A 13,667-nucleotide genomic window follows, 5' to 3' on the forward strand; every position below is an offset into this window, starting at 1 on the left:
CACAGGTGTGATACTGGTCAAAGTGTTTCTCAGTTATTTCCCTCTGTGAGTGTAATGTGCCCTTCAAGTACAGTCAGAAAGGCTGTAATCACGAGATCTGAGCACATAAATTAATAAAATAAATGCTTCCTTCAGCTGCACCTAAAAAATTCCTACCTCCCCCACATAGCAAGCAATCACTGAAACAAAGTTGAGTCAATGTTGATGCATCAATGCTAATTGCACTAAATTAATGTTACAATTAATGTTGAAATAATGGTAAGATTTCAAAAAAAATAATATAATATATTATAATATAATATAATAATAATTAAAAATAAATTCAATGGTAATGCTATTGAATCAACGCTACACTATGATCGATTCTCACCAATGTCAATATTGAAATTAACAAAAATTATCTTTGGTAATACTGTTCGATCAATGTTACAATGTGACTGAAATGTAATGACAACATAAAACCAATTTAATGTTGAAACAATTAATAACCCATTCCCCAAGTGGAGTCCAGTAGAACATTGCAGGCCTAATGATGTGTAGGCCACCATAATCACATCCACAATCCAATGGGACAGTCTTTTCTTCATCACCGGCAGCCCTTTGGTTTGGCTTTTGAAGCACATGAAAAGAAGTGGCTGGAGCGCTCAGTACACACGCTAAGGGCCTGAACTGGGCACAGCAAGGAGTTGGGGAGAGCCTGTGCTCTGAAGTGAGTGGAAAGCAGCTTAGGCACATAACCGTGCCATGGATTAAGGATGACCTTACAGTTATTTTGTCCGAACTCAAGGCAGGAGGTGATAATGGAAAGTGCCTGCAGGTTTCCAACTCACTTAACCGATGTTGGTGTCAGCAATAGAGCGGTTTTAAGTTTTAAGTTTGGCCGACTGTAGTGGCTCAAATGGAGGGCTTTGAAGGAAAAGTCAAAACAAATACACCTTGAGCAGTTGTGCTGCTTCATATTTTTGTGGAAACTGTGATACATTTTATTTTTTCAGGATTCTTTGATAATAGAAAGTACAATGGACAGAATTTATTACATGTAGGCTATTTAATAAATTTATTAAAGCATTTATTAAATAGAAATCTTTTGTAACATTAATAATCTCTTCATTGACACTTTTGATCAATTTAATGCATCTTTGCTGAATTGAAGTATTATTTTTTCTCTTTTTTTAATATACTAATGAGATCAAGTGCCCTGCAATAAAGCAATAAAACTCATCTGGAGAGAAGATCTCAAAGAAATGGCATAGGACAATGCCTTATTTTATGCAACTCTTATTTTTGGGTCATCTTTGAGCAACTGATGTTATGTATTTATTATTTCTGAACTGGCTTCTAATTGTCCAACTATGTAATTGGCATGATACATTATTGACAAATAAATATTATTCTTGATTTATTCTGCATTATTCTTAATTCATTATTTCTAGTAGATTAAAGCAAAGGTATTACTGCAAATCTGTGTTCAGGATTGATCATATGGAAGGTTTAATAGATGGAGCATGGGGCACATCACTTAAGTACATTTCGATTTCTGACTATCATTGCTTTAAATAAGTTGCAGTTTTCATAAATATATAAAAACTATGCTTTTTGTTACGAGTAAGCAGAGCGAGACCAACTTAAAGCTGCAGTCCACCATTTTTCCTCTTTGTCGCCATCTCTTGTTTGAAACCTGCAATTGCAGTCATATGCGGAACAGTTATCTGTATGTGCGTTGTGATTCGATACACTGATTCATAACGCTCCGAAGCTTCCGGAAGCAGTGTTTTGAAATCGGCCATCACTATATAAGTCGTTATTTTGTTTTTTTGCCGCACCAAAAATATTCTCGTCTCTTTATAATATTAATATTGAACCACTGTACTCACATGAACTGATTTAATATGTTTTTAGTACATTAATGGATCTTGAGAGAGGAAATGTCGTTGCTGGCTATGGAGGCCTCACTGAATCATTGGATTTCAACAAAAATATCTTAATTTGTGTTCTGAAGATTAACGAAGGTTTACGGGTGTGGAACGACATGGGCCGAATGGGGGTTCCTTACAAAAACAACACAAATGTTTGAATGGTATCATGGTTTCCACAGAAATCTAAAGCAGCACAACTATTTTCAGCATTGATAATATTCAGAAATGTTTCTTGAGCAGCAAATCATCATGATTTCTGAAGGATCATGTGACACTGAAGACTGTAGTAATGATGCTGAAAATATATACATACAGCGTTACCGGCAGCGCTTTCTCTCTCTTCTCTCCGACAGCGCGTTCACGCACACCGCAGTTGTACAGAGCCACGCCTCCTGTCACTCACTCAGAGATGCGGCAGGCCTCGAGACTCTCTTTCGGTCCGGTTGAAGGGTTTTTGTTATGATATAACAGCTGATAATACAACTTTGGCACATTTGTCAGCTAAACATTCATTCAGTGTTTCCCATTAATGACCCTGTGCCACCGTTTCATAATGAACCGAAAATTTAAAACATGTAAATGGTCTCTAACGTTGTATTTTGCCAACGAACTAAAATCGAAACCGTGATATGGCTTTGTGCCTTTATAAACAGCAAAATACAGTGATTAAGTATATATAGTCTGTCTACGCTGCAAGTGCGCACATTTGCTCACGTGATAAGCTGGTGATCTGGTGATCAAAATAAAAGCTCAAGGATTTAGGCCTATCTTAGAAATTAGTACAAAAGTCTTATAATTTCTAATAAAAAGTGTAATTTATTTAGAAAGCATTTTTTTTTTTTTTTTTACAATATCTGGATATTAGTCATATGAATAATTATATAGGCCTAAAACATTATTATATTATTATTTCATTGTAATAATTGTTTGGCATCCTAAAACACCTAAAACTATGTAGACACTATATCACAACTAAAAAGATGACACTACAGACTAAAAAGAACTAAACCCTCTTTCATGTCGAGGTACAATGCTGTTTCTTTGGTCAATTTGCACACTGTACATGGGTTGAAGCTCTTAATTTTGAGCTTCCAAAGTGCCCCAGATTGATGCATTTAACCTTAAAATGTACTAAATTTTCTTCCGGGGGAGCATGCCCCCGGACCGCCCTAGAGGAGGTATACCTAACAAACTTTTACAAATTAAAGTGCCAAATCATGTACATTTTATGAACTTTACTCAAGAATACTATAAAAAAGCTTCTTTCATGTCAGTAAAGCTGTTAATAGAAAATTAAAATGTCATTGGAAAAATATAGATTTGGGCTAAGCCCCGAAATTTAACAATGTCTGGCTCCGCCCCTGCTCATAGCCTACACGTCACTTTCAGCTCACAAACACTATTGAATGAACGAGCCCGTGTTGTGTCGCGGCTTACGCGAAAAAATAATATAATATAATATAATATAATATAATATAATATAATATAATATAATATAATATAATAAAACTCAAAAGGTTTGGTTTATAGATTTGTTAATAAACTGCGTGGTTTCTCTGCTGCTAATCAGAAGTAAAATGTGCTTACCTTTGTGCTCAGCTTGATGAGCATCTCTTAGAAGAGTTTGAAAAATAAGCCAAACTATAAAGAAAATATGTTTAGACATGTGAACCATTATACTATTTTGGACTCGCTTCCTATTAAAGATGAAAGCGTCTCTATGGTGCCGAGTGTGCCGACTGACAAGCTTAAAAAAACACTTTCATTTTTGTTATCAGCTTGCGATTTGCCAGCTCCTACTGCAGTACAGTAACAGTATTATCATGTGATGAAGCACAAAATACAACGCTTATCACAGCTTTTTTGATGATCACAGTTATTAAATGTAGGCTACATTAGATTTTTTGCTTTTTTTAAAAATAAATGTTTAGATATTTTTTCATGAACTAAAAAAAACAATGTCTTATGTGAACATCTTTCAGCCATGAAGGCTTCATCATGTTACACCATGTCCAGGACATAAACACACTCACAATCAAGACAGTTATTGCTTTTATTGCACATTAAACAACACATTGTCCAAAAAGCCACAATCATGCATTTGACACTGTTATCTCATTGCCAGCACTGATCACAATTAGATACTACTGGAGCACTATAGGGACACACAAGTGTCAAAGCATTATTACAGATTTAAAAATACAATCAATACTATTTAAAAACACAGAGAAATAGGTGCAAAACTAAATAGAAAATATCTAGACAGGGTTTCAAATAATTTAAATCAGGTTTTCATTGTTTGAAATAAATGGCTGAGAGCACACAATGTGCTGCAACTGAAGAAAATTAAAATCAGTTTAATAACACATATGCTGCAAATACTCACAACACAACCAAATAAAGAAACACGCTGCAACACAGACCACAACGGAAATATTTCAAGGGGACCCCAACAAGTGACAAAGTACTGAACATGCAGCCAATGGCAGCCAGAAGTGGGCAGACAATTTTGGTGTGGCATCCGGGGAGTGATTAGGGGTTAGGTGTCTTGCTCAAGGGCACCTCAGTTTTGGGCAATGAGAGTGGAAGATTGCTGGTCATTCACTCCCCCCACCTACATTTCCTGCTATTTTAACATCCTGATTGTATCTGCATTGTGAGTATTTGAATAATTTCCCTCCTAAAACTTCCTGGTAGTGACAGCAAAAAATACAGCAGTACAATACAATAAATGATACAGACCCTGTTTTGAATTCTACAAAGTGCGGATTACTGATATATTTTCAACATCATTTTTTTTTTGTAAATTACCACATTTAGAGTGTCCTTTGCCATAGTATCAAACATCTCTCTATAAGAAAAAAAAAACACCAAAGACACTAACATTTTTACATAGACTTTCTTAATAGAGTTTCATAATTTATCATCATAAGGTGCATTTCATGGCCATTCATCACATTTAAGTTTAGCATATTACATCTTACAGTGATAATCAGAAATTTGTGCAATCCTCTATTTGCTTTTCCCACTTATGATTTACTACATGAAATAAATAAAAGCTTTTGTTTTGCGATTTATAAAAGCTTTCACTGGAATCCTGAAAGGCTGGAAGTTTATTATCAGATTGCAAAAAATTCCAGTGTTGATTTACAATATTCTTAATTTGCTTTGAACATTTGGTATATTTTGTAGTATATCCAAACGTATATGAAAGATATACGGTGGCGCATTGCTGCCACATACATATTATTTTTCCACTCAATTATGTCGTTCAAACGACATCTTTTCTCGTTCAAACGACATCTTTTCTCGTTCAAACGACATATTATGTCGTTTAAACGACATCTTTTCTCGTTCAAACGACATATTATGTCGTTCAAACGACATCTTTTCTCGTTCAAACGACATATTATTTGGTTCAAACGACATCTTTTCTCGTTCAAACAACAGATTTATGTCGTTCAAACGACATCTTTTGTCGTTAAAACCACATATTTTGTACGTGACGTGTACGAGAAATACCTTTATCTGATCTATAATAGAGAATATAGACTAGATCAGTGCCTTTATCACACTTCCGCACTCGAAAATCAGAAGCAAATATACTGTAAAATACCTTTCGATGCCTGGATCGATGGCAGTGCAAAGTAATGAACACAATATTATTTTTTTTATTGGCCTATATGCAGTTTCTAATAGCCTAATAAAGCACAATTTTATCATTTAGCATTCCTTATTTTCTGGAAAATATAGGTTTATTGGCCTCAATGCACTCAAAAAAATGATTCTAGCTGCTTGTTCAGTTTATTTAAATAAAATAAGCTGAACCAACACAAATCTTTAGTTTTTTACTTAATTGGCATTTGCACTCAATTGTATTATGTTAAATGAAATTAAATTTGCAAAATGTTAGGTTAACCTAAACCATTTGTGTTGGGATGACATGAATCATTTATGTTGCATTGATTGAAACTGGGCAGTGGATTTCTAGTTCCCAGCATGCTTTGCGTAGGGAAAGATCAGGACAGTAAATGTTGAACTTAAGTGCTGTTTAATGTGTTTTTAGTAAAGGGAAATACCTTTTAAAGTTTGATGTTCAGTTATATTTGACATTTAAAAGAGTTTGTTATGTCGATTTTTTTGAGGTTACCATTATGCTGAAGTGTAGACCTTGTGGTTAGGCTCTGGGTGGCTGCATGAAATAAATCTATGTTGTTCTCAACAAGCTTTAACTGTGCTAAAGCCAGTGATGAGAAGTTCTTTACCTGATCATTACTTGCATGCTATAAATGTTACTTAGCATATGAAAAAGTGATATTTTAGTTTAGTTTTTATAGAAATATAAATAAATTAGTTTGAGGGCCAGCACATAATTTACACAGTCTACATATGGTCATCAGCTTTATCCCTCTCAATGGTCATGAAACATGTATGTCTGTGTACAACAGCTATTCACAACCTAAGCACAAGCGCACATCTTCACCATGATGGTAACAAAAAAATTTTTATATATATACGCTACAAACTCTTTTAAATGTTCAAAATAACTAAACATTAAACACTTAAACACTAACAGGTCTTTCCATTTCCTTAAAAGTGCAGAAAACTTGAGCAACACTGCACAAGGGCACCAGTCTGAATTGCAATAGCACTGGTTGGATCAACAAGAATGAATTATGTTCAGGAAACATTCACAGAATATGTCAAATGAAACTGGTGTGATCTCATTCAATTAGCATGAATTTTACTCATCAGTACAATTAACCTATCTTAAGTTCAAATAAATCAGTTCAACTGTGTGGAAATAGGTGTCATAATTGAATTAAGTTAGACCAACAAGTTATTTTTTTGAGTGAACTTGCTTCTCAAAAAGGAATCGAAATGGTCTACTTGTCGCGGTTTTTTTCTTTCATTTTCTTAATATGTTAATTATTTAGGTTTAATATATTTCGTGTATGCCTAGCTATATAGGAATAGGCTATTTATTCCCTTTATAAGATTTCATCTTGTTTTTTTCTCCGTTCACAGAAGCGCTGCATGTGATGCAAAGAATCCTCATGTTTTGTTTTTTCATCTAGGCCTACATGTATAGCCTAAAACTAAACCCATGGGATTTTTTTCTTCATTCTAATTTCATTTAATTCTAATTTAACAATCTTGTTGGGTAATGAAAGGATCGCATCGGTTGAAGGTCAGGGGAAAAAAACGAAATTATATTAAAAATAGCATTTTCAACTAATATTTATATTTTCTCATATTGCAGCATAAATATTTTTAATAGTTTATTTATTTATTTTAGTTAACTAAAGGCTAATAACCTTGCCTAGGCAAAACATCCACAGAACTGCAGTACAGTCATTTTTCCACCTGTTATGCCACGAATATTTACAAATATTCACAAAATATTTAATGTCGTCTGAGACACAATCTCTGACCGGGAGTCTCAGACTCATTGAGGCCAATAAACCTATATTTTCCAGAAAATAAGGAATGCTAAATGATAAAATTGTGCTTTATTAGGCTATTAGAAACTGCATATAGGCCAATAAAACAATAATATTGTGTTCATTACTTTGCACTGCCATCGATCCAGGCATCGAAAGGAATTTTACAGTATATTTGCTTCTGATTTTCGAGTGCGGAAGTGTGATAAAGGCACTGATCTAGTCTATATTCTCTATTATAGATCAGATAAAGGTATTTCTCGTACACGTCACGTACAAAATATGTGGTTTTAACGACAAAAGATGTCGTTTGAACGAGAAAAGATGTCGTTTGAACGACATAATATGTCGTTTGAACGAGAAAAGATGTCGTTTGAACGAAATAATATGTCGTTTGAACGAGAAAAGATGTCGTTTGAACGAAATAATATGTCGTTTGAACGAGAAAAGATGTCGTTTGAACGACATAATTGAGTGGAAAAAATAATATGTATGTGGCAGCAATGCGCCACCGTAAAGATATGACTGCACACTCTCTTGCAAAAAGTTTTATTCACCGAAAAGTTGGTGAATTTTGGTTTATCTTTCTTGGCTTGCACCTCAGATGGAGTGTGTTCGTTTATATGCTTTGATATTTTGTAGTAAAGACAAATATATGTCATGTCAGTCTCTCTTTTATCATCGACATGAGGAGCTGCAGGTTATATTGACACTTGTTGCATGCGCTAGTGATGATTCTCTGTCAACCAATCAATTTTCTGCAGTGAGTGTATACCTCCACCCTTTAAGTATCGGACTACTGTGCTTGGTACCCCAACGGAAGGGTCCCAAAAAAGTGGTAACTTACAGTTTGGGATTTTGGCACCATTCACAATTTCTGACAATAGAAACCGACATAATTGCATACTGTACTGTACTGTACTGTACTGTACTGTACCGCTTGGTGGAAACGAGCCATTGCAGTCTTCTGGTGTACTGCATGACAGAAAAGAGGAGTTTTTGAAACAGTAATTATTATTTTTCCAGTCCTGTTTGGTGATTTTATTGGTGCAGAAATCACACAGTTCCCCTTTAACACACAAAAACACAAGATAGACAACAACAGTTGTGCAACTCAGCAGCCAGAAGTGGTTAATGAATTTGTTTATCATTTGATTTAGAAAGATAGAAAGGAGCATTTTCACTCTGATGTTTCACTGCTATAAAAAGAATTACATTTCATTTAACACACATATTATGATTGTGCCGATTATGTTTCAAGAAACTCTTAAATTGTAAAAAAACAAACAAACAAACAAAAAAACCCACACATTTTAACTGTGCATGAAGGAACATAATAAACAGTGTGTCATGAGAAGTTTTCTTATCAAAGTGACACATTCAAAACAGTTGGAAAAACAAAAGCGAAAAATGAAAAAAACTTTTTGCAAAATGGAGCTAGAAATTATGAATATTGTTATTTCTTACGAATGAACCAAAATTTTAAGTATATCATAATATTTTCCTCTACTACAGTCATACTCATCATCTCTGTCCTGGTAACTGCTCATTCACTCCTCCATAATAGCGGACATTTGTCATCAGACCTAAAAACAATACAGAAGATATAAAACCTCATTGTGAGTACATACAGATATCCTGTTCTTATATATATATACACTTATCATAAATTTGTTATGACTAATTATACCTTTTAATCTGTGTCCATCAAATAAAATCCAAATAATTAACCCCTTAAGACCGGATGGAGCGTCGGCGCTCCCATTTGCGTGTCTCTCTTTAAAAGCCAATAAAATTTGAATCCATATAGGTAGCACAAAAATTCTTTTTGCATACAAAACCAGAGACTTTAAACTTTCATATCAAGCCTCCAACATGTTTCTGTTGCGTTGTATGCACCCTCTAATGAGTCTGAGTAATATGCGCTTACAACAAAAATAGCACAGCCGCTAACTGAATACAAGTATGTACATTTCACGTGCTCATAACTTCAAGAATAATGCACAGATCATATTCCCATTCCCATATTTCTACTGTCGAACAGTGTGTGAAACTGTCATGGTTCATAAAATGACTTTAAAGGGTTAGTTCACCCAAAAATTAAATTTCTGTCATTAATTACTCACCCTCATGTCATTCTACACCTGTAAGACCTTCGTTCATCTGCGGAATGCAAATTAAGGTATTTTTGATGAAATCCGAGATATTTTTTTATCTCCCATAGAAAGCAACGAAATTACCTCATTAGGGTAATTTCTGTCTCTTCCTTGTCAGTCTTCTACGCAGTTGATGCAGTTCAGCGCTTCCATGTTTATGTCAGAACGTCGGCTCAGTATTGGCCAAAGATGATCACGTGATAAGCACGATGCACACGTGTGATTCTGACGCAGGAGCCGGCCAATAATGAGTCGGGATTCTAATGTAGAACACAGAAGCTCTGCAATGTGTCTTCAACATAAACTGTGTAGGAGAATGACGGGGTGAAAAGGGAAATTGTTGTACAAAGTCGTTATTTTTGTTTTGTTTTTGCACACAAAAAGTATTCTCGTCGCTTCATAACATTAAGTTTGAACCACTACAGTCACATGATCTGTTTTAGCGATGTTTTTACCTTTCTGGACCTTGAATGTGGTAATTTCATTGTTTCTATGGGAGATTAAAAAAAACATCTTAATTTGTGTTCTGAAGATAAACGAAGGTCTTATGGATGTGGAACGACATGAGGGTGAGTAATTAAAGGATTTGTTTACTTTCAAATAAAAATTAGCCCAAGCTTTTCTCACCCTCAAGCCATCCTGGGTATATATGACTTTCTTCTTTCTGATAAACACAATCAGAGAAATATTAATAAATATCCTGACGCATCCGAGCTTTATAATGGCAGTGAACGAGGATCAATGAGTATGAGCTGAAGTAAAAGCTTCCATCCACATCTATCCATCATAAATATGTGCTCCACATGGCTCCGGGGGTTAATAAAGTCCTTCTGAAGTGAAGTGATGCATTTGTGTAAAAAATAATCCATATTTAAACAAGTTATGAAAGTTTTACAGAAAGTGTAAAACTCTCGCAGTTCACAAAGCTTACACTATACTCTTCAACTTACAGAAAAAGTGTAACTGATGCGATGCCAGTTTACACTTTCTGTGTACGTTGAATACGGAAGGCAATCTGGCGGAAGCTACATATTTGACTTCATAACTTGTTTAAACATGGATTTTTTAAAACAAACGCACTACTGCTTTGCTTCAGAAGGACTTTATTAACCCCCGGAGCCATGTGGCACACTTATTTATGATGGAGACACTTTCTTTAGCTCATACTCATTGATCCCGTTCACGGATGCATCAGGATATTTATTAATATTGCTCTGATTGTGTTCATCAGAAAGAAGAAAGTCTTAAACACCTAAGATGGCTTTAGGGTAAGTCTTTTTTTATAATTTTCAACTAACGAATCTTCTAATACTTTAAAACAAGGATTTTTAAACACAAGACATTTAAAGCAACAGTGTTGCATTATTACTCACCATTTGACCTTCTGCTTTTGTAGATGAAACAACCAATCACAGCGAGAACTACAAGTACAAACACACCTACTACTCCTACTATAACACGCCATCCAGTTTCTGGTTCACAGTTAGAAGTTTTCCACAGTTTTCCATCTGCAGAATGAAAAAATAATAAATAATATTATAATATATATATATATATATATATATATATTATTTAACATTATGAACTGTTAAAAATTAAGCACTTTAAGAGTAATTGTTTGTGGCAAAAAAAAACCAAAAAAACAAAACCAAAAAAAACCAAGAATCTATTTCAGTATTCACCAAGAAAAAAAATAAATAATGCAACTGTTTGCATCACTTTTTTTTTTGGCTATGACAACGTCAAATTAAATTATTTTCAACCAACAAACTTGAGTGAGAGTCACTCCAAACTTCAGTTCAAATCCACAGCTATCAAAGCACATGCTTAGTTTACTGTAACTTATTTAGCAGGTGATTTATAGAAAAATTCAATAAACAATTAAGATACTTATCACTGGTGTTAGTGCAGTCATTGTTTCTAGAGTCAATAGCGTTTACCTTCATGATACTCTTCAGCACAATAACACAAAAACTTCAACATGATAGATGTCACGATTGGGTCCCAGATCTCTCGGGCCGCCAGAGGGAGCCCTCTCCCGAGTACTAGTTTTCTATTGGACTTCATTACCCATACACCCATATACCTGGGACTGATTACACACACACTTGCCGCCAATCTCCTCAATACCCAAGCACTATACCCAAACACACACTCACACGCAGCTTTTTGCGAAGTCTTGTTCAGCCACGGTTAACATTTCTGAGCGTTCATTCCTGTTTGCTTACATGTTATCAATTGGATTGTTATTCTGGACTCTGATTCTTGCTGCCTGCCTACTTGACTGTCTGCTATTGTTTATCCCTGTCTGCCACCTGCCTCGACTCTCTGTCTGTTGGTTTATGATTCCTGTACTGCCCTTATTGTTAATAACTACAACTTATTATTTTTTTTAAATTCAATTATTGCAAAAATTTGAGTTTAGTTGTGATAACAGGTCCCCTGAATTACTTTTTACAGTGATGTTCTTTTGCAACAACTTTGAGTCACTGAATTTATGATGATATTTACCCCATTCTACTGAAACTGGTTCAGTCAGACTGCTGTGAATGAGCAGACAATCATAAGATCCTTTGAGGTTTCTGTCGATCTTCACACTGATTCTCATCTGAAAGGTTTCATCACCATTTGGTCTGATTTCAGAAGATGTTTGGTTCTCAAGTTCAGTTTTGTTCAATCTAATTATCATCTCAACATCTCTAGGGTAGAAAACAGTGGCCAGACACGTCAGATTCAGCTTACATTCAGCATCAGGAGATTTCTTCGCAAAGACATGAACATCTGGAGATCCTGGAGCAGAAAATGATTAACAAATACAATTAACAAATAAACATTACAAATAATTTGCTTCTGTCTTTCTGTGCTGTAAAAAAACTGTATTCTTAATTTTCTTTAAAAAATCTCTTCCTGTGCTGCTGAATAAAGTCATAAAGGTTCAGAACAACGTGAGGGTGATAAATGATGGAATTTTTAATTTTGGGTGTTTCAGTTTTGAGAATTTTTCTCTCTTTTTTTTTGCTGTTTAATCCAATGTAACTTAACTTTAACTGGTAAACAAGTCACTCTGCACACTTCTCACTTTCTCTGGATCTGTTTCTCAGTCACTGGATAGATTTCATAATTTATATCAAAACTAAGAGTGTTTTACAATGCGAAGGGCAAATGAGAATATCACTTACATTCTGAACTTATTCTCACTGGGGATAATAAATGATAATTCACCTCTGTATTAAGAGTGAAACAGGCTATTTTAATTATTGTGTGAAAACACACACACACACACACACACAAAGACAGGAGATAATTAAAATGATGTGGTCATAACTTACTTTTTTGTGTGTTGTTAAATGTGAGGATCCACTCAGAACAGTTTTTGAGATAAAGCCTGAAGAGTTTTTTACGTTTTGTTTGATGATCCCATTTCATTTTGGTTTCTTTGGCTTTGGGGCTTTTATCAATCCACTTCATAGTGTCAGCATTAAATGATATAAAATCCTCTCCATCAAATGCATATTCATCAAAGACAGTCACACTCTTTGTTCCATCAGGAAGTTTCTCCAGTTTACAGCCAGTTATTCTCTGAAGAACATGATCTACAATCACAGAACAACACTCATGAGAAGCTATGGCTGAGTAATAAAATTACACCTTCGTTTTAATTCTTGAGGTCATATGTTGATTAATGGTTCTCTCTTAATAACATCTAAACTCACAAGAACAGTTTGCAGATGTTCTGCACTTTGACAGATCGTACAGCAGATCTAGGAACCATTGTCTAGTTTCAGGTGGTTCTGCAGGAGCATTGGTCCAGTCAGTCAGATTCTCTCTTATCCATTCTCTTTCTTCATTATTGTAGTAAGCGATCTGTTTGTCATCCGACTTGGCCTCAGCAATGTACGCAGGGAATATGTTTTCTTTGGTCAGGGCTGTAAACATGTATTGTAGGTAATGTCTCTCTGAGAAAACACATACAACACAAAGAACTTGTGATTGTTTTCAAAACATGCTTCACAAAGCTTCGAAATGTTTGCGGATTCGTTTGTGTTGAACCAGAGATTTGGAGTGTAAATCAACCTGCCAAAGAGGAGAGGAGCCAAGATTGTGAATGGGTGAAGCCCAAAATAATACTTTGTTTTTTGAGTGCCTAGTCT

At 34.9% G+C, this 13,667-nt stretch overlaps 2 protein-coding genes across 2 annotated transcripts in view; both read right to left on the reverse strand.

The window, feature by feature from the left end:
• The window catches only part of LOC125244915 (zinc-alpha-2-glycoprotein-like), a 9,889-nt gene extending 6,246 nt beyond the window's left edge, over nt 1-3,643 (reverse strand). The window contains exon 1 of the mRNA XM_048155304.1: nt 3,504-3,643. Coding sequence (XP_048011261.1) covers nt 3,504-3,591 — 88 coding nt within the window. The 5' untranslated portion in view covers nt 3,592-3,643. The remainder of the gene's footprint in view (nt 1-3,503) is intronic.
• A 4,191-nt stretch (nt 3,644-7,834) lies between these two features.
• On the reverse strand, nt 7,835-13,468 carry LOC125244929 (zinc-alpha-2-glycoprotein-like). The gene is made up of 5 exons (XM_048155326.1): nt 13,230-13,468; nt 12,846-13,109; nt 12,028-12,306; nt 10,890-11,024; nt 7,835-8,946 (listed from the first exon to the last, which is right to left on the reverse strand). The coding sequence occupies exons 1-5, from the start codon at nt 13,450-13,452 to the stop codon at nt 8,885-8,887; spliced, it is 963 nt and encodes a 320-aa protein (XP_048011283.1). The 5' UTR covers nt 13,453-13,468; the 3' UTR covers nt 7,835-8,884.
• Between the last annotated feature and the right edge of the window lie 199 nt (nt 13,469-13,667).

This window comes from Megalobrama amblycephala, linkage group LG14 (genome assembly GCF_018812025.1).
Source record: "Megalobrama amblycephala isolate DHTTF-2021 linkage group LG14, ASM1881202v1, whole genome shotgun sequence".
NCBI classification, from domain to species: Eukaryota; Metazoa; Chordata; class Actinopteri; order Cypriniformes; family Xenocyprididae; genus Megalobrama; species Megalobrama amblycephala.